General features: G+C 42.6%; 3 protein-coding genes across 4 annotated transcripts; 1 reads left to right on the forward strand and 2 right to left on the reverse strand.

The window, feature by feature from the left end:
* Positions 1-855: 855 nt before the first annotated feature.
* LOC106651809 lies at positions 856-2,590 on the reverse strand. The gene is made up of 3 exons (XM_014370475.2): positions 2,276-2,590; positions 2,040-2,181; positions 856-1,955 (listed from the first exon to the last, which is right to left on the reverse strand). The coding sequence occupies exons 1-3, from the start codon at positions 2,281-2,283 to the stop codon at positions 885-887; spliced, it is 1,221 nt and encodes a 406-aa protein (XP_014225961.1). The 5' UTR covers positions 2,284-2,590; the 3' UTR covers positions 856-884.
* A 1,675-nt stretch (positions 2,591-4,265) lies between these two features.
* LOC106651808 (tyrosine kinase receptor Cad96Ca) lies at positions 4,266-14,615 on the forward strand. The gene is made up of 7 exons (XM_014370474.2): positions 4,266-4,422; positions 12,142-12,404; positions 12,472-12,587; positions 12,672-13,140; positions 13,217-13,318; positions 13,403-14,074; positions 14,161-14,615. Exons 1-7 carry the CDS (start codon positions 4,266-4,268, stop codon positions 14,395-14,397), a joined length of 2,016 nt encoding a protein of 671 aa, XP_014225960.1. The 3' UTR covers positions 14,398-14,615.
* A 595-nt stretch (positions 14,616-15,210) lies between these two features.
* On the reverse strand, positions 15,211-19,167 carry LOC106651848 (cyclin-dependent kinase 11B-like). 2 transcript variants are annotated; one of them, XM_014370533.2, is made up of 4 exons: positions 18,939-19,167; positions 18,090-18,446; positions 17,839-17,889; positions 15,211-17,572 (listed from the first exon to the last, which is right to left on the reverse strand). In XM_014370533.2, the coding sequence occupies exons 1-4, from the start codon at positions 18,983-18,985 to the stop codon at positions 15,427-15,429; spliced, it is 2,601 nt and encodes an 866-aa protein (XP_014226019.2). In that variant the 5' UTR covers positions 18,986-19,167; the 3' UTR covers positions 15,211-15,426. The 2 variants fall into 2 exon arrangements, with proteins under 2 accessions (XP_014226019.2, XP_014226020.2); XM_014370534.2 differs by lacking the exon at positions 17,839-17,889.
* Between the last annotated feature and the right edge of the window lie 73 nt (positions 19,168-19,240).

Below are 19,240 nucleotides of genomic sequence, written 5' to 3' on the forward strand. Positions count from 1 at the left end.
CTGCTATAAAATACATATATACGTTTCCCCCTTCCATAGCGAAAAAAGAAATGCTCGCTATCAATTTCCATTGCTTTTAGGTGTATTTCATGCAGGCGTAACGAAAAGGCCGAGCTGCAGTTATTATTCCGGCAGCCAATCTTCTTTATCTACGCGACCACTGCAGCCAACTTAGTGAGTAAACATGCAAATTCAACAAATTGTATGCAACTTATGATAACGAGACATCTAAAGAAATGAAAAAAAATAATTACTATACAAATGATGTATTTAAATTCTTGTAAATTATAATGGTTTTTGTACAATTGAATTGTATTTTTATAAGTCGACGGTAGTGTACTAGTCGATTGCCAGATGGAGCACGCCGGCGATATCGCAATCCGATAAAGAATGCGGACTGGCCAGCTTTTTTACAATTTGCTGTTGGTAGTCAACGCCTTGGACGCGCTCAACATTCAATTGCAATTACATTTCAATTTTTCGCTTATTCTAACTTCATTAATTGACAAACGTGAAAATAAAATCGACATTACATTTTTTTCAATTGAAAAGATTGAAAACGACGCGATTACAATCACAGGTATTACAGTAATTAATACTGCAAATATAATTGCAATCGCGTAAAATAAAAACACGTAAGCCATAAATCATGATACATAAAAATAAAAATGTAACAAATTTCGTACATAAAAAACGAAACAATTGTGCAAACATAAACATGAATTCATGAACATTTTTTAATGAAAAAACATATTTTTCATAATTTCATTAATTTGAAACCAACTTTTAGCTTATTTATAAAAAAAAAAATATGTAACTACTCAAATGATAAAAAAAAACATGAATTTCTAACTTCATTACTTGACTTTCAAAAAATTGAGAATTCAGTCGCTCTCAGAGGAGCTCGACGAGCTTAGAGAGCAAGTGCTGCATGTGCTGCAACTCGTCGACGAGCTTTCCGAGCTCGACTCGGGTAGTCTCGAGGCTTTTTCGTCGTCGGACTCGCTCGATAATACTACCAAACGTAACGAGTCGAAGAAATCGGACGATGGCATGCATTTTTGCTTCTTGCTCGGTAAGAAATCACTCGACTCGTCGTCACTGCTGCTCTCTTCGCTCAATCTCTTTACGCGCGAGTAGAACGGGCTCTTTGGCAGCTCGCCTGGTAAGTAATTGTAATTGTACGTACGGATGCCGTTGAGCTCGATTATTATCGGCTCCATCCAGCTTGGTCGTTTATCGGTGTTTCGCCTGATAGGCAACGGCGGACGAGCTGCTGGTCGTTTTGCAGCTAGTCTTCTTTTCTTGGTAGCAGTTTTAGCTTTTAGGTCGGTTTTCGACAATAGATCTGCCTCGGTTATTGATTTAAGCTTTGGCACGTCGTACGACATGCGGCCATCGATCAACTCTAGTAGCGAGACGTTATTGCAATCGTCAATAATTATCCGATCGCTAGCCGATTCGACGAGGTTTACCTGGAGAAACGATTCGGCCGAGAAATCCATGTCCATGTCGATATTGTTGCTGTCCAACGAGCGGCTCTTCCTCGATTTAATGTTACATCGACGAGGTGTCGTTATCTGCGTACAGCTCGACGAGTTTCCGTCGCTCGTTTCCTGAAGATGCGAGTACCTTTGACTCGTGGACCGATATACCGATCCCGTCCTGCTCGAGCTAGCTCTAGTGTAGGTAGAAGCCGGTGAACTGTTTAACAGAAATTGTCCCGTTGCGTCGGCTTCGTCGCTCTTGAACATTTTCCCTAGTATCTTCATTTTTTCCGCGTCCTTTCGAAGCTCCTTGACGTTAAAATCGACGTACTGCTCCGTCGAGATGGAAACCTGATTTTTGACGTTTTTCGTGCTTTTTCTTGAAGAGACTCTGTTGCCCTCCTCCATTTCGGATCCGGACACGCAAAATTGCGAAATGTTGTCCTCGTCGTCGCTGGCTTCATTCGGCTTTTGTTTAAAATACAAAACATTTTTTTCATTAATCATCAAAGGCTCGCTGCCCGTGCATTATACTTTGATTAGATATCTTACCCTATTAAAGTATTTGGCACTAGTGAACTTTTTCCACTTGTGACTTTTGTCGTCCTCGCGATTGGAATGTAACGGTAGGATATTCAGTGCGTGTTTCAACCAGTTGTCGTAAACGTAATTTTGCGTCGCAGGAGAACCGAATCTAAGCACGAATTCAATAATGCAATAATCATTCATTTTTTACGATAATATAGGCAGCAATAAATTACGAGCCACGATAACCATGACATACTCACTTGTACATTTTCAAGAGATGTTCGAACGCAATACGTAATCGTGAACTACACAAAAGTCACTGTGTCGATAGTTTCGTCGTGTATACGTTTTCTACTTGTTTACCGAATCAACTCCTTTTTTCCAGATAGTATTTACACCCGCGAGCTAGCATTTTTCGTTTGTGTTATTGTATATCACACGTCTCTGGCTACGCGTGGTACTGCTTGTTTACGTTTTTAAACTGCGTATGTAACAGATAATTGTTTGACATCGAGGATCGATCAGACAGTTATATCGTGCTTTATATCAAAACTAATTTTTACGTTTTCGAGATGTTTGATCGAAAAAGGATGCAATATCTTAATTTCGTTTTCATAGGGGTTCTATTAGCTAGTTCAGAGCTTATTTAGATTTAGTGCAAGTGTTCGAACGTTCGACTTGCATTGTTTACATGGCATATAATTTTCAGTAAGTGTGCGATATAGAGCATCTTGTCCACATAATTATCACAGGTGCAGAAAAAATAAAAATAAAAAGCTGAACGAGGTATCGCTTTGATCGCAGGACTCGCAGAGGTCACTCGCTCGCAGACCCATAAGTCGCCGCGTGCTGGGATGGTTTCGTTACCGTCAGTCCCCGAGCAATACAATTGCAAAAATGCACGAGCAGATACGAGCAAGAGCAGCAGCAGCAGTAGGATAGTAGGCCGAATCGGCACTAGGTTGTAGCAGCGGCAGCGAAAGCATGAACAGCAGCAGCAGAAAGAAATCGAGTATATAGGTATATAATGTCGTTCGCGGAGAAGAGGAGCGAGCTCGGACAGTGGGGGGGCCGTCGCGCGGCGAGGAGGGCCAGTCGCCGCCACTTACTCACTTATACACACTCGCTATATAGCAGCTGCTCTAACCGTGTGCGAGAAAGCTGCGCTTCGTTGCCCGGGCCCATGCCCGCGGAGCAGCAGTGAGCATCGACTCTTCGCACGGAGCTGATCGGTATACATATACGCGTATAAACACGGCATCGCGCGGTATAAATGCAACGCGGCATTCGTGTATCGTCGCGCGGACTCGCGTTGAGATCTGCCTTGGCTCGCGGCTGCGGACAGCTGACAATATATCGATCGAGCTCCGAATCGATATCAAAGTGCGCCAAGTAAGCGTAAACGATCGAAATATTCCAAGATCGGCGGATTGAGCAATTACGCTCTCTGGCCCAGGCTACGTACAGAGAGTGTCGTGTACGACATCAGCTGAAGAGAAAGAAAGAGAGAGAGATCGGCGTTTATAGTATAGTAGTAGTGCATCGTGCCGAGGCTCTCTCGCTGCACTCTGCCAGTGGGCCCCTCGTCGTAATTTTAAGAGTGGGGCGAGTATACTCGCCAGCGGAGAAGAGAAAATCGCGCGCGTTGCTGTTCCCGATGCAGCGCAGCTAGTGCACGTTATAATAGTTTCCTTTTGAAGAAAGAGAAAAAACCCTCGCTGGGCTCGTTCGCAAAAGTTACGCAAATACCCGAAAGTGCGCGCGCTGTTTATCGTCGAGTGGCCGAGTGCTTTGCATATACCCGACCCGAGGTATATACGTTCGAGGTTTTCGTGCATAAACCGTAATACGCAACGTGAAAGTGCATGTGCCAAATGCGCCTGTGTACGTGAATGTGCTGGGATCGTGCCGCGAGACCTGTCGATCGTCTAATACTATATTAGTGCGGAAAAATCTCGATAAACGTCTCGAGGGTTGCTACGAAGGAGCCCAAGTCCAAAGGACGATTCTTCGGCGGTCTAGACCGATCGCTATTGATATACGACGATATTATGATATCGTAGAGCTCATCCGCATCGTACCCCAGTGGCAAGCAATTCTCCGTGTGTCGTGTGCGAGTGCGTGTGTGAGTGCGCATGCGAGTGTACACGTGCGTGCGGCCCAAAAAACGGAGCAAAGATCGATTTAGCCACGGTTAGCGGCAGATGTTAGCTATCAATCGAGCGGCGAGATCGGCAAGCCAAGCCGACGATGACGACGAGACGACGACGATCGCAGCTCAGCACGGGCTACATTATGGACGAGCCGCCAATGTCGCCGGGCCCGTCGAAGCGACGCTCGATCGGCACCGCGACGAGGATCGTCGCCGTCTTACTGATAATCGCGACGTTCTCGCTGCAACGAGCGGGTGAGTCAGATCGCGCGTTGTTTTTCCCTCGTTTCACGATCGTTTTTCTTAATGTATCATCGTGCGGGCATTTACACGCGCTCGCGTATATGGGGCAAATTTCCTGAAGTGTCCTAGCGCTCTGCCGCACGGCATTTTTTGGACGAATCACTCAATTTCTAACTCGCTGTAAAAGTATCAAAACGCCCCTCAAAAAAATTACTAACTAATGATTTTGATAGGAAATTTCCTCAGCTTTCTGATGGTGAGGTCCGATTTTCCGGAATTTTCCATTTTCACCTCGGAAAATGCAAGTAAACATTCAAACTCGAATATCTCGAAAAACGCCACTTTTTTTGCGTTTTTTATTGTTTCAATCGAAAGATGAGGTCTTTTTACATCGGACATGGTAGTTTTCAGAGTGTATTTTTGATGAAAACTAAGGAAAATACGGGAGGTTTTAGTTAGCGCTCGGCCGCTCGACGCGATTTCCAGCCTTGCGCGGCTCGCTGTAACTTGTAACTCGCTCTTATGACATTGTGATTTGGCTGGAAAAATTATTAAACATATGGTTTCGATAGGAAATTTTCTCAGCTTTCTTATGGTGTATTTGGATTTTCCGATAATTTTCATTTTCATTAGAAAAAGTAGAAAATAGACATTCAAGTCCATTTTTTCTAGTGAAAATGAAAATTATCGGAAAATCCAAATACACCATAAGAAAGCTGAGAAAATTTCCTATCGAAACCATATGTTTAATAATTTTTCCAGCCAAATCACAATGTCATAAGAGCGAGTTACAAGTTACAGCGAGCCGCGCAAGGCTGGAAATCGCGTCGAGCGGCCGAGCGCTAACTAAAACCTCCCGTATTTTCCTTAGTTTTCATCAAAAATACACTCTGAAAACTACCATATCCGATGTAAAAAGACCTCATCTTTCGATTGAAACAATAAAAAACGCAAAAAAAGTGGCGTTTTTCGAGATATTCGAGTTTGAATGTTTACTTGCATTTTCCGAGGTGAAAATGGAAAATTCCGGAAAATCGGACCTCACCATCAGAAAGCTGAGGAAATTTCCTATCAAAATCATTAGTTAGTTATTTTTTTGAGGGGCGTTTTGATACTTTTACAGCGAGTTAGAAATTGAGTGATTCGGCCAAAAAATGACGTGCGGCAGAGCGCTAGGACACTTCAGGAAATTTGCCCCATATATAGTCGCACACGCTATAATGGTGTTTATCGCCTCGGTCCAATTGGCGAGCTCGGGCAGCTGCGTACACGCGTTACAGCCGCTAAGGATCTGTTTATGCGCGCGTGAAAGTTTTACATTATACATGCACGCGGGCAAGCTGCATACGATTATTATCGACGAAATCGGCAAGAAATTTTTTGCCGCGTTATACGACGCGCAGCATTGATTTTTTTTTTTAATGAGACCGTAAGAAAAGAAGAAGAATACGCGCCATTTCAAGCGAGAAATCGTCAGCTTGAATAGAAAGAATAGAATCTCTGCTGAAACATAACTTTATTCATCGGGTATAGCAAGCACGTGTTGGATATATTATATAGGTCGGCCGTTCGCGCGCCCAGTCGTGATCCCGTGAACTTTTTCGAGACATTGCGAGTATAAGCATACAGTGACGACATTCTTCCAACGCGATTATGATGCAAGGACTCTGTTGCATTGCTCGCGCGTGCTCCGAAAATTAAATCTCATAAAATTCTGCACGACATCCGGCACCGTCGTATTAAAAATTTGTCAAATTTCGAGACCGTCTCGCTGTCGCGCTGCCAATCGGTCACGATCGTCTTTTTCGATGATCGTAAACCCCTCGATGACTGGTAAACGAACGACATATTTTTCCCTAAACTCAAAGTAAACTGAGGCATTTTACAAATTAAAATTTTTAACGCGCGAAATGGCCTACGCGTTGCCGTGCCGATCTTCGAAATGGTTTGTGCGTTGCTCGCGGTGAGGTCGCAGCTCCACGGGGACTAGGAGAAAAACAACTCTCCGCGCCTGGTTATTATAAACTCGAAGAAAAGCGTGTCAGCAGACGGCGCGTACTCGACAAGCCGCGTGTACTATATACATGGTGGCGAAGCCGCACGTTTGTACACGAACTCGATACGATTACCTTGATCGGAATTCAAAAATTCACTACCCCCCAACTTCCACGACACGTTTGGTCAATTTTTCATTTATTTTAACGCGTATCGGGCGTTATCGTAATTTAAAACCGACGAATAAGAATTACATCGTATGGCAATGGTATAAGTAGTGGCAATGCCGCTCGACACGCGCGGACACAAAAAAAAGGCCGTGTCGGAGTCGAGTTCAATCGTCTGCGTCGCATAACGGAAAAATGCCCTCGGCAACAGGTGCGCTTTACTTATATAGCCGTAATGTATATAATCTATCTGTGCTAGACGAGAGCACAGACACACATATAATACCCGAGCTCTTTTTCTTTTGGAGCATAGAGACACGACCGATCGGTGGTACTACGCGGGCAATCGGTAACTCGACCGAGTGGAATGTATGCGCTTACATTCGCGTATCTTATGGGCAAATGGCAAAGCTCTCTGTTATTTGGAATAATTTAAAAGGTTTATCGTTGATTACATTCGGTGATAACACGGTGCGACGCTTATAAAACTCAATTGCGATCCAGCGCGTGAATTTTTCCGCCAATAAAACACAAATCACAAATACTCGTTTCGCGCATTAATTTTACACATTATTGCATAATTCGTCAAAAGCGAAAGTTTCAACTCTTATAAAGATCTCTATCTCTCGAATTAATTCAAGAAGAGCTTACTAATAATTCTCTCTCTTCCGATCAATGTGTGCGTAAAAATATAATAAACATTTTTCGTGTCCGCAATCACCGTCGTCTTTAAATGGCAAAAGTATAGAGCCCGTCGAAACTTTCTCTTTTGTTTTCTACTTTACAAAAATCATCTCAAACAATACGTTCAAAAACTTTTTTCCCCCCCTCGCTGTCGGAAAGAAATTAATGCGGACATTAAGTGAATTAGGTAATAACATACCGGGATCGATATATTTTAATTTGAAAACAGATAACTTTATGTAGGGAAATACAGATCCAAAGATGTATGTCCAAATTATACATACAAAAAACTATTAGCAAACGTATAACATTTCCAAGAAAGACAATTGTTGGCACACAAGGAAATAAGTGACGCGCCATCATTATACCACAGCCGCAAAAGATGACAAACATTCGTCCCGAGTTAAGGTTGTCCGAGCTACGACTCGGGAGTACATGATTTTTTTGTTCCTTCTCAAATCCCCGAGTCCCTCATCGTCGTCGCCGGGTTGCATAAGATGCCAATGATCTTTCCGACCGTATATAATGTGCGCGCACGTGCGTCATAGTAATACCTTTTTTTTTCGTCGATGCGCGTTATATATACATACATTTCGTGTACAGGAGTAAAAGTTTTTCGCAATGTTATATTCTACGTGCGTCATCTCCGCGAGTTTGTTGAGCTGCTCTTGTAACACGTTATAAGTCGAGACAACAAAAGTGAAATGGCTTATATTATAAACGCAATGCATATACACCGCACGGGTCATTATTGTGTGGTACTTTTTTTCACGTCGAGAGAGAAAAAAATTCACGAGCTCGCTCGAGCGTGTATTCCCCCGCACGCACGCATGCGGATGTGGATGAAAGGGTCGGCGAAATTTGACCAAAAAAAAAGGAGGAAAGGAATTTGCGTGGGGGATGTAAAAATAACGGTGTAACATATGCACAAATATGAATGCTCGACCACAGATGAAAATTTTGAAATCGTAAAAAACGTTGATACGATATTTTGCTAATAATTTTTTTTAATTGGTATAGGCCAAGAAACGAAAAGCCGCGAGCTCGAAACGTGCAGTGCATCGACGAAATCCACTTCACAGGATAGATACGGAGTACCGAGAATCGATGCTGTTGGGTGTACACCGAGACTGTATATATACATATTACTGTCCCGAGCACGCGCGCCGCGCAAAGTGAAAGTTCTTTTGCGAGCTCTTCTTGTGAAACGGAGATAACTCCGTAACTCTCCTTTTGATTTTTTTTCTCTCTCTCTTTCGTTTTCTATCATTCCCTGTGTCTTTTCGCGCTCGCGCACACATACAAATGCACATACGATACTTTTATATATACTCGGGTGCGGAACCACGAATTGGAAATCGTCCCGATGATCGGTAAGAGCGGCAGCGGCTCTCCCTTTCTCCCGATATATTTGACGTATTCGATGTGTGCACACACGGGCGAATTCTTCCCCTTTTGCCCGGCTGCGAATTTATATTTCGGCTCCACGCGAGTGTAAATACGACTCTCACTTTCGACACTCGCTCTGCCTGTGTATATGTATGTGTTTGTGCGGGTGACGTCATGTTGTGTATACCCGCGAGCGCCGCGAGACAATCGGCCCATCGTTCCTCGCTCACGGATCGTGCGACTCTTTTTTAAAGGCTCTTTTTTTTCGCGAGCGTGCGAGACTCCGGGTTCCGTGGCAGCGACTCGCGCTGCGAGAGTCATCGCCCCCTCCGATATATATACACCTACATGTAAGCGTGTTGTATAAAACGCAACGAGTGTGAAACCTCATTGATCGGCTTCGCTGGCTTTAAACTTTCTTTCTTTCTCAGCAATTATAAAAAAGGACCGATATGTTAAGCCCTTCTTTTTACTCTGATAATTTCAATGTTATTTTACTCTTCGGAGGTAATTATAGATCGTGGCTGACAAATAATGAAAATAGTTTTTTCTATCGATCACACTTTTGCACGAATTTCATTTACTGTTTTCGTTGTACAGTATTTGCGTTGATTATGGACTCGTGTTTTTTAAATGCTAGTTTTGAAATCCTATTTATATTCGTTCTTAATATGAAATAAATGGCAGGTGTCAATCTAGTAGCTAAATATTGATTAGTTATTTAAAAAGTGTCTTTTCTAATATAGATTAAATCTTTTCTATGATACAAATGAAACAATTTTACGAATCTTTTGTAACAATATAAGGCTTATTTTTTGTAATAGACAAAACGACAATGATTGTTAACAGAGAAAATAAATACCAAATCGTTTAACTAGCATCAAACATAATTTTGTAGAACAGATTATTACCGATCATATATGCATTCGCTTTCGACATTAATAGGAATAATTGTTTTTTATTTGCCATACAGCACGCATTCGAGTGAATTTTCAAGTGGGAATTTCCAAAGGTCGTCTACTTTCTCTTGCGTTTGCTACGAGGCGTATACGTGAAGCCAATAGCTCGACTCCTTACATCGGATAAATTTTTCGCTATTCACCCGTGTATAAAAGTCAAATACATCGCGACAAGGTGTGCGCTGGTAAACGTAAGCGCGCGCGATACGCAGGAAATATATTCAGAGAGCTAAATCGTCGGTGTCGTCTTCGGCAAAAAAGTTCACGCCTATTGAAAAAGCAATTGAAAAAAAAAAACGTACGTAGCCGTTAAAGCCCGTAGTTGTTATTAAATGCAATCGAACCGCCCGATGTGGTCCACGAATGAAAGGCGCAACGAGAAACAACTAAATGAAAAAATGAAAAAATAAAAATAAAAAAGTTTCTCATCAAAAGAAAGAGGGAACTAATTATCACAAGTGCACACACTGCACATACGCTCGATTGCCCAGCGCGTCGCGCGCGAAACCAAAATCGAGCAAGAGAAAGAAAGCTCGAGCGCACACGGCCATGTCCAAACTCTTTGCCGCCGCCGTCGTCGTCGTAGGCTATATAATAACATTATACACGAGCGGATGCTGAAAAGACTGCCTGCGCGCGATGTCCGCGCTATGCTCTACACATATAGCTATATATACATTATATACAGTCGCACTTTCATTGGCCTACTTTCTCCGAGGCGCGCGAGGGGCTCTGGCCAGAAGAGTTTGCTGCCTCGCGAATATATATATACCGTGTGCGAACTCCATAAGCCCGTGAGTCGAGTAAACGGCAGCTCGGCTTCTGTATGTTTATTGTGTTCATAAGCGTAATGAAACGTCGATCGATCGAGTGATTTATAATTATACGAGAGACGAACCCTTGGGGGGGCCTCGAGCAAGGCCGCGCTTATTATATACACATATACGCAGCGACATAATAACGAGCGACTTTTTCTCGCTCGCGCGCGAGGAGAAACGATTGCCGCCGCCGCCGCCGACAAAATCGCGAGAGGCGCGAGGTTAATAGCCTGCTGCACTCTCCGCGCGGCGAGAGCTGCACTATACGCCGAGAGAGATATATCAAGGAACGCGTACTCGCGCCGCGCCGCAGACCGTTCTCGACTCGTCACAGCCTACTTGGCTGATAATGCCAGTTGCAAGTTGTATGCGATAGGTATATATAAAACTCACGCTGCCATGCAGAGAGAGAGAGAGAGAGAGAGAGAGAGAGAGAAAGATCGGTATGTTAAAAACAGGAAGAGGCGCCCGCGTAAATATTATAATATGTGCATAAATCAAGGCCGATTAATCGGCGTATAAGCCTTTCTTCCTGTTATATACACGCGGCAGCATCTATCATCGTATCGCAACGCCGATAATTCGCGTTATACGTATTACATCGATCGCCAATGAGACTCGGGATCTCTCGATCGCTTCCGATAAAGCCGCAGTCATACCTGCAGTTTTGTAATACCCGATCGGCTTCTGTACTATACGTCGTTGCTCGTGTCGTATCTCGAATTATGCGATACGGAATTTCTATTATTGCTCGGCGCGCGATGAATGTCGGCAGAATTTGAGAGAAAAAAATTGCCACCGAGATCTTACTTTATCGTTGTTGTTGTGATTATTAATAGCGATTCGGTGCTGCTCCTGCTGATGAATACGAGTGAATCGGTCGCAGTCGACTAATTGATCTATTTTTCCGCTGAATCTCGATCTTATTTGTCGCGATGTCATTATTAATATAGCTTCAAGGATATTATCAATAAATAATGCTCGAAGAAATATTAATATTATTTATGTGGCGTGCGAATCTCAACAGCTGCACTTCGAGTCTATCGTGTATAATAAGTATACGTATCGGTGAAAAGTTTCTCGATTATATTTATGAAGTACAATGATTCTAGTGAAGAATTTTAAATAGAACATATTATGCTGAGATATAAAAAGCTTTCACATCCATGAATTTGGTTCATTTTTTTAATTTTATCGTACCACGAGTTGCACTGCGATAATCGTAGGGATTGAAAATTATATGATTCAATTTTATTAGTTGAAAAGAATTTTAGAAAAAATCACTGAGAATATCTTGCTTGAAAAATTTCGTTTTCACCCTGATGCTCCCATACCTTCTAATGAAATTGTGACCACGCGGAGCGATTTCGAACTCTCGAATGCATCGGCCAGTCGGGCCGCTACACGTATATCCGAACGAATAGAGACGCGCTCGCACATATATCCGTCCGTCCGCGCGAGCGCGAAAACGCGTCCCGAGTGAAAGTGCAGCTGCCTAGCGACTATATAATATACACGAGCCTGGTATTTACATCGAATTCCCATTGAAAATCGTCGGTATAAATTATACATCGAGCACGAAATGATACGCTGGTACACGATACCGTATAGAACTCGTAATTTTGCTCCTCGTCAATGGTGCAAATATCCTGTCCTCTATTTTCTTTCCTTTTTATGCGATCGAGGAATAATTTAACGAACGATGGCTTCGATTTCCAGCCTGTCACGATAACACACCGCCCACGGTGTACCTGAATCGCAACTGGGTGCTGTCCGAGGACGACCCGGTGGGCAAGATCGTGGAGCGGGTCCGCGCCGAGGACAACGAGCAGGACGAGCTGAGCTACGGCCTCGAGCCGAGCCAGATGAATTATCAGGGCCTGCTGGAGCAACCGCACAATCGCAACAACGATAAACCGCTGCCCTTCGACATCAACAACACCACCGGCATCATCACCCTCAATCAGACTCTCAAAGGACGAGTACGTATCGAGTTAAATATTAATTTTTAAAGAGACGCGGTTGTGTTGAATTTCGATTATATTGCAGGCTGGTCAGCACATTTCGCTCTACGTCACAGTGTCGGATGGACAATTGACGGCCAAATCCGAGGTCTTTGTCAATATCGAAGGCCCTCGTGGAACGAATGCGGGACAAAATACGAGGTAAGGCTATTATTATTATCAACTCAATACAATTTAAATCAGTTGACATAGCAATAGTAAGAATCATACGACTCGTTGACGCAGATCGCCGTTTGCGAATCATCCGGCGAACGGGGGCATATTTCGGCCGCCTCTGCTGCGACTGCCCACGCTGACGATACCGCCCTCGCCCAATGTCGGCCAGATGATGGCCCAACCGCCCATGAGGACGCGTCTGCAGCCGGAGACGATCAAGACGAGTATCATCGAGCAGCAGCACGACCGGTATCTGCCTCAAAAGCTTCGTCCCCAGAGCAGCAGCAGCAGCAGCAGCAGGGAGAGCTCGGAGCAGGCCAGCGAGCAGCCACCGTTGGCCAAACAGGTGCCGATCGACGCCGACTCGAAGCCGACGATACTCGGGGCCAACAATCAGACGGTGGCCGCGGCGACCGAGGCGCCCGGCTCCAGGACCATGTCCTACGTGCTGCTGTCCGCCGTGATACTCGTCAGCGTCGTTCTGCTGCTCGGCGTCGCGCTCTACAAGCGTCACTTGCGAGCCACCAAAGAGCTGAGCGTGAGTCTCGATCGTTTCTTAAATCATAGCGGTAACTGATTTTTTTTATTTATCGATCGTGCCTTGTTTTCCGCAGAGCGAAAATTCGATCAACGTGTACACGGTTCCAAACAAGACCTTCGACTCGCGGGCCACGTTGCAGAACGACAAGTGGGAATTTCCGCGACACAGGCTAAAGGTTCGTATATACACTCGAATTTAATTGCGATCGATCGCGGTCATCGAAGAGCCATTTTCACGCGTCGTCGTTGCGCTTTGTCAGATACTGCACATCCTGGGCGAGGGCTGCTTCGGGCAGGTGTGGCGCTGCGAGGCCCAGGGCATCGAGGGCAGCAACATCCACGGGCTGCGCTGCGTGGCGGTCAAGACCCTGAAGGAGAACGCGACGGAGCGCGAGCGCCTCGATCTCGCCCAGGAGCTCAAGGTGATGAAGGGCCTCGAGCCCCATCCCAACGTGGTGCGGCTGCTGGGCTGCTGCACGGAGCGCGATCCCCTCTTCATCATCCTCGAGTACGTGAGCGGCGGCAAGCTGCAGAGCTTTCTGCGCGCCTCCAGAGAGGAACGCAACAGCGGCGGCAGTGGAGGAGGAGGCCTGACCTCGCACCAGCTCACCATGTTCGTGTACCAGGTGGCCAAGGGCATGGAGTATCTGGCCTCGAAGGGCATCATACATCGCGACCTGGCGGCGCGCAACGTGCTCATCGACGAGAAGCACGTCTGCAAGGTGGCCGATTTCGGGTTCGCGCGCGACGTCGCCGCCAATCAGATCTACGAGAGAAAGTCCGAGGGTCGCCTGCCGATCCGATGGATGGCACCCGAGAGCCTCTGGGACAACATATTCTCCGTCAAGTCCGACATCTGGAGCTTCGGCGTTCTCATCTGGGAGATCGTGACGCTCGGCTCGACGCCCTATCCGGGACTCGCCGCGCAAGAGGTTTTTATTGCTACGATAATGAATCGTGTAACGATTTAACTCTTAATTCGGTCTTTGATACGTGATATCATTTTTTGTTCACGCAGCTGATGAAACGAGTGAGGGAGGGCTATCGGCTGGAGAGGCCGGAGCACTGCAAGCGCGAGCTCTACAACATCATGTTTTACTGCTGGAACAAGGATCCCTCGCAGAGGCCCTCGTTCACGGAACTAGTCGCACGTACGGAAGAGCTGCTGCTCGACGAGACGGACTACATCGAGCTCGACAGATTCCCCGATCACTCCTACTACAACGTGCTCAATCTCAGTGGCGAGAAATTGTGAACGCGAGGCGCATAAAAAAAAAATTGTCCATCCAGCCCCATCGAGCTTTTCTCGAAGCGATTCGATGGACGAGTTGCGATCGATTCCGCGGATCGGTAAGCTCCGATGCGATTTTACAGTAAACTCGACCAAACCGTACGTACACCTAGGCCACTTGGAAATTATGCGTGAAAGCTTTGGAAAGATACGTTTCTTCTGTTTCATGATTGTCGCTGCAATACGAGAGAACTGTTCATACTAGAAACCAAATCGATACAATTGTATTTCATAAGAATTAGTTCGTTTTAGATGTAATAATTCTCATAAGTATTCCGATACGTATGTATTTTAAGAGAAATTTTAGTACTTAAATTGTAAATATGTATTATAAATCAAACAAGAAATCTAGCATATAGATTACTCGATTAACAATTCGTACAAAATAAACATTGTTTTTATCATGTGAAAATCCAATCGTAGTATCAGTTTATATGTTATAGTCGTACAGTGAAGACGCTGTTATTTTTATTTTTAATTTAACAAATGTATACTCTAATTTATTACTGTAATTGTAATAATTGTTATAAAAACAATATAAAAACATGACATTAAATAGGAAATTCTTTTAAAATTTTGAAACAAAAATAATAGTAAACTGTTAAATTTTGCAATTAAAGATAAAATCTTCGAATGACGTTTGAAAAAAAAATCGTTTTCATAATTATTTAGGTTTCAAAAATGAGAAGTTCCTCAATTTTATTAATTTTTTCAAAGAATAACTTTAATCAACATATGTAAGTATGTAGATTAAAAAACTCGAATAAAAATTATAAATTTTTTATAAACGTTATTTTTATTTTCACAAAAATGTATGTACAAATATTCAAGCTACCTTACTTGACATGTAAGCTACAACAGATCGAGTTCTGTTATGACTTATATATTATATGTCTAATAATTTTCAAATTCATATAATACAGTGAACAAAGTGTATAATACAAAAGATTCAATTTATATGATAGAAATTCAACTATTTCATAATTAATTTCGTCAAAATTTCAAGTGAAATCCACCTCCGACAGCCTGTCGACTGGCCGCACGCCCACCCATGTGGAAGCCAGACACATTGTCCTCCTCGTCTTCCTTATCTCCCTTTTGCTTAAATTCTTTTCCACCACTTGGTGGTTTAGGGGATTGATTGACAGTTCGCGCCCCAAATTCTGATTTGGCAGGCCAAGTAGGGAACATCGATGGGTCAATCGCCACAGGAGATTCGACAAAGTAACCATGTTTTAGAGCATCTTCTGCTGAAATTCGTTGCTCTGGATCGTATGTCAAAAACTTATTGAGTAAATCAATACCTAGATCCGTTAAAAGATTGAATCTTTGTCGAATGTTGTTAACTGGATATTGAGAAAAAGAAACTTTTTTCGTCATCGGTAATTTACTATAGCCTGGCCAAATTCGATCGTTCGGTGTTCCCAATTCTTTAAATACTCTGTTCAAAAGATCGAGCTCTGATTTTCCTGGGAAGAGAGCTTCCATTCTGAGCAATTCGGCAAAAATACACCCGACCGACCAAACGTCGATGGGTGTACTGTAAGTTTTACTACCCAGTAGTAATTCCGGAGCTCTGTACCATAACGTCACAACAATAGAAGTGTATTGTTTAAGAGGAGATCCGTATTCTCTGGCGAGGCCAAAATCGCCAACTTTTAAAATTCCTCTGTGACTTAACAGTAAGTTTGATGTTTTGAGATCTCTGTGAAGAATCCAATTATCGTGCATGTGTGCAACAGCTTGCAAAAGCTGTTGCATCAAGCACTTGACTTCTCCGGGAATGAATACCTGATTTTTAGATTTCATGGTTTCTATCAGAGATTTCAAATCGTGTTCGACGTAATCCATCACGATGAATATTTTGTCCATATTGCTGCCAACAACAATTTCTCGAACAGTGACAATATTAGGGTGTTGAGCTTTGAGGAGTGTATTAATTTCGCGTAAACTTGTGATTGGAAAGCCATCCTTTTCTTTCTCCATTTTCAATCTTTTCAATGCAACTATCTCTTTAGTTCGCCTGTCCTCAGCTCTATAGACAACTCCATAAGTACCTTCTGCTATACGATTTAAACATTTGTATTCTTCCACGCTGCGACATCCTTGAATAGCTGGCAAGTAAGGCGGTAGTTCAAGCATCAAGTCCATTTCGCTTTTTTCTGTGTCATTTTTAGATTCTTTAGTTGCACCATTTGTATCTGCATGTTCCAAAGGTGATTCATTATTTGAAACATCAGATTTGGCAAGTTGAATTTGGGATAGTGGACTTGGATTGTTATAATCTGAATTTGAGTCTTCATTCGAGCGCTTAGATGCATCAGAATCGTCTTCATCCATGCTTGAGCTAGAACTTGAATCAGATGAATCATCATCAGAATTATTTCCACTTTCTTGATCGGATGCAGCTGAAGTATGACTTTTTGGATTGCTCGCATTTGAATTAGGGGAGTGCAAACTTTCGTCTGATAATTCTACCACTGATGGATCTACAGACGATGAAACGTCGTCATGATTACGTTTTTCTCCTCTTTTCATCCGACGAGCTTCGAGTTCTAGCCGAGAACTTTCTTTTCGTCGAGCCATTTCTCGTTCAGCTTCGATGAGTCTGTGGCGACGCAGCTCTTGTTCGTTCATGTCCTTTGGATCTTTCATTGCAATGTGCTGCTCACTTATCATCACTTCCATGCGATCGAGATCTTCGTACAAAGAGGCTTCGGGTACTTGCTGATAACGGTGTTCTTTGGAGTGTTTTTCCCTGATACCATGTTTATGCTTCTTTTCTTCATCTCGAGATCGAACTCTCTCGTGCTTGTGGGACCTCTTTTGTCTTTTCTCTCGTACCGGAGATCTTTCTGCTTCGTCCATCATTTCAAGGCCTTGCTGATAAACTATATCCTGTTCGGTTAATCGTACATGGCGGCTACTTCGTTCTTCAATTAATCGAACTTCACGCCTGTCACGGGTGCTAACTACAGCTTCTTCCATAGCTGCCATCATTTTCAATTCCCGTCTTTCTATTTCTCGACGATCGGTGCTTCCGGACGATAATCGTAATTCATCACGACTGCGGGAAGACGAAGACACTTCCATTTTGTATTCATCTCGTCTCTCTCGTTTTTCTCGTTTATCAAGTAATCTAAAAAATAATTTTTCCATTATTTTTGCATTCTAATTTTTACATGAAGTACTTTATTCATTCTCGATAGACACAAAGATACAGAAAAAAGGTAGAAATAGTTTAACATAAAGAACATTTTTATCATGAAGAAAATGAAAATTTCAAGTAAATAATCATACATATTAATAGATTGATTGTCAAAAGTTGTTAAGATACTTTAGATTGAAAGAAAAGTATACAACAAGAGTTTGCTCATACATAAAAAAAAATCAATATTTCAATACCTGCTAGTTACTCTGCTCTGATTGGTGCTACTATCGCTATGACCAAAATTACTGTTTTTTTTATAAATGAAACATGAAAAAATAAAATTCAATGGATAAGTAAAATATCAAACGTATTAATATATATGATTTTACCATAACAAGCATTAGTCAGAAAATTCATTAAGTAGTATAAATCAAATATTATGAGACTCAAAAAGCTTACATAAATAGATTTTAATCGAATTAAATAAAATTCATATTTTATTTACCTTTCTCTGAGGTCTTCTAAAACACGGTCTCCTGTACTGCGTTCTTTTCTCTCATGGCGATAAGATTCTCGTTCTCTTTTGGAAGAGTCAGATCTTCTACTTGGTTGTTCCATTGTTTCTGAAAAATCAGAGTGCCTGCCAGAGTGATGTCTGCTGCTACTCGAGTATTTTTCTTTATGTCTGCTTTCATCTCTATAATCACGGTGTCGTTTTCTGTCTTTTTCATCTCTGCGTTCAGCACTTCGATCAGAATGTTTATCATGGCGGTGTGAAATAACTTTCCGATGCCTAATTACTGCTTGCGGTGGTTTTATGTCCAATGAATCAGCAGTATCTGCACCTTCTTCCTCGGAGTAACTGTAATACATAATTAAAAAATAGTAAAGGCACGATATACCTAAAACTTCAATAAAGTTTGGGAAATTACAAAAGATTTTTGACACTTGACTGCCTGAATTATAGTTGTCATTTTTATAACTCTAAGTATTACATTACTCATAATGCATTTGATTATGTGAAGATTTATCGTTTATCATGCATGCATAAGTTAAATAGATTTAAAACTTTTTTTACGAGATCTTTAATCTCTCATTAACAATTTTCAATATAGAAAAAACATTCAGTTTTTTTATCAAAATATGTCAGAAGTTCAGAAGTTAACTATCATTCTACAGCTAAACATAACCTTATGATTTACAAGTCATTAAATGCTAACATAAATTCATAAGCTTCCATAAAAATATACTTATTTAGTTTAAGTGATAGCATTTTCACAGGCTTATATTAGCTTTGTCAGGATAAAATAATCAAGCTAACAAAAATGTTTCAGTATGAAGAAATTGTACTCACGGGCTTCTACGAATCTCTCCTTCTTCCATTGCTCTATCGTCATTCATTCTTTTCAAGTTGTACTTATATCACAAAAATATATTATCAATGAACATTCATAAAAATTACTTCCCAAGCTCTGTAAACTCGAGCAGTGGTTTACAAACAGTACGACCGCCAAGTTTGTCCACAAACAAGCCACTGTATGCGCACTGAAATGTAACTGACGAAAATTATGCTTCGACCTCCGACGCGGCTCCACAGCGTCCGTTTTTGCATGTACGCACGTGGAAAGCGCGGCCTGTTCTGCAGTCGCGGCGGCA

The sequence above is a fragment of the Trichogramma pretiosum genome, unplaced genomic scaffold (genome assembly GCF_000599845.2).
Source record: "Trichogramma pretiosum strain Unisexual culture from Peru unplaced genomic scaffold, Tpre_2.0 scaffold42, whole genome shotgun sequence".
Classification (NCBI taxonomy): domain Eukaryota; kingdom Metazoa; phylum Arthropoda; class Insecta; order Hymenoptera; family Trichogrammatidae; genus Trichogramma; species Trichogramma pretiosum.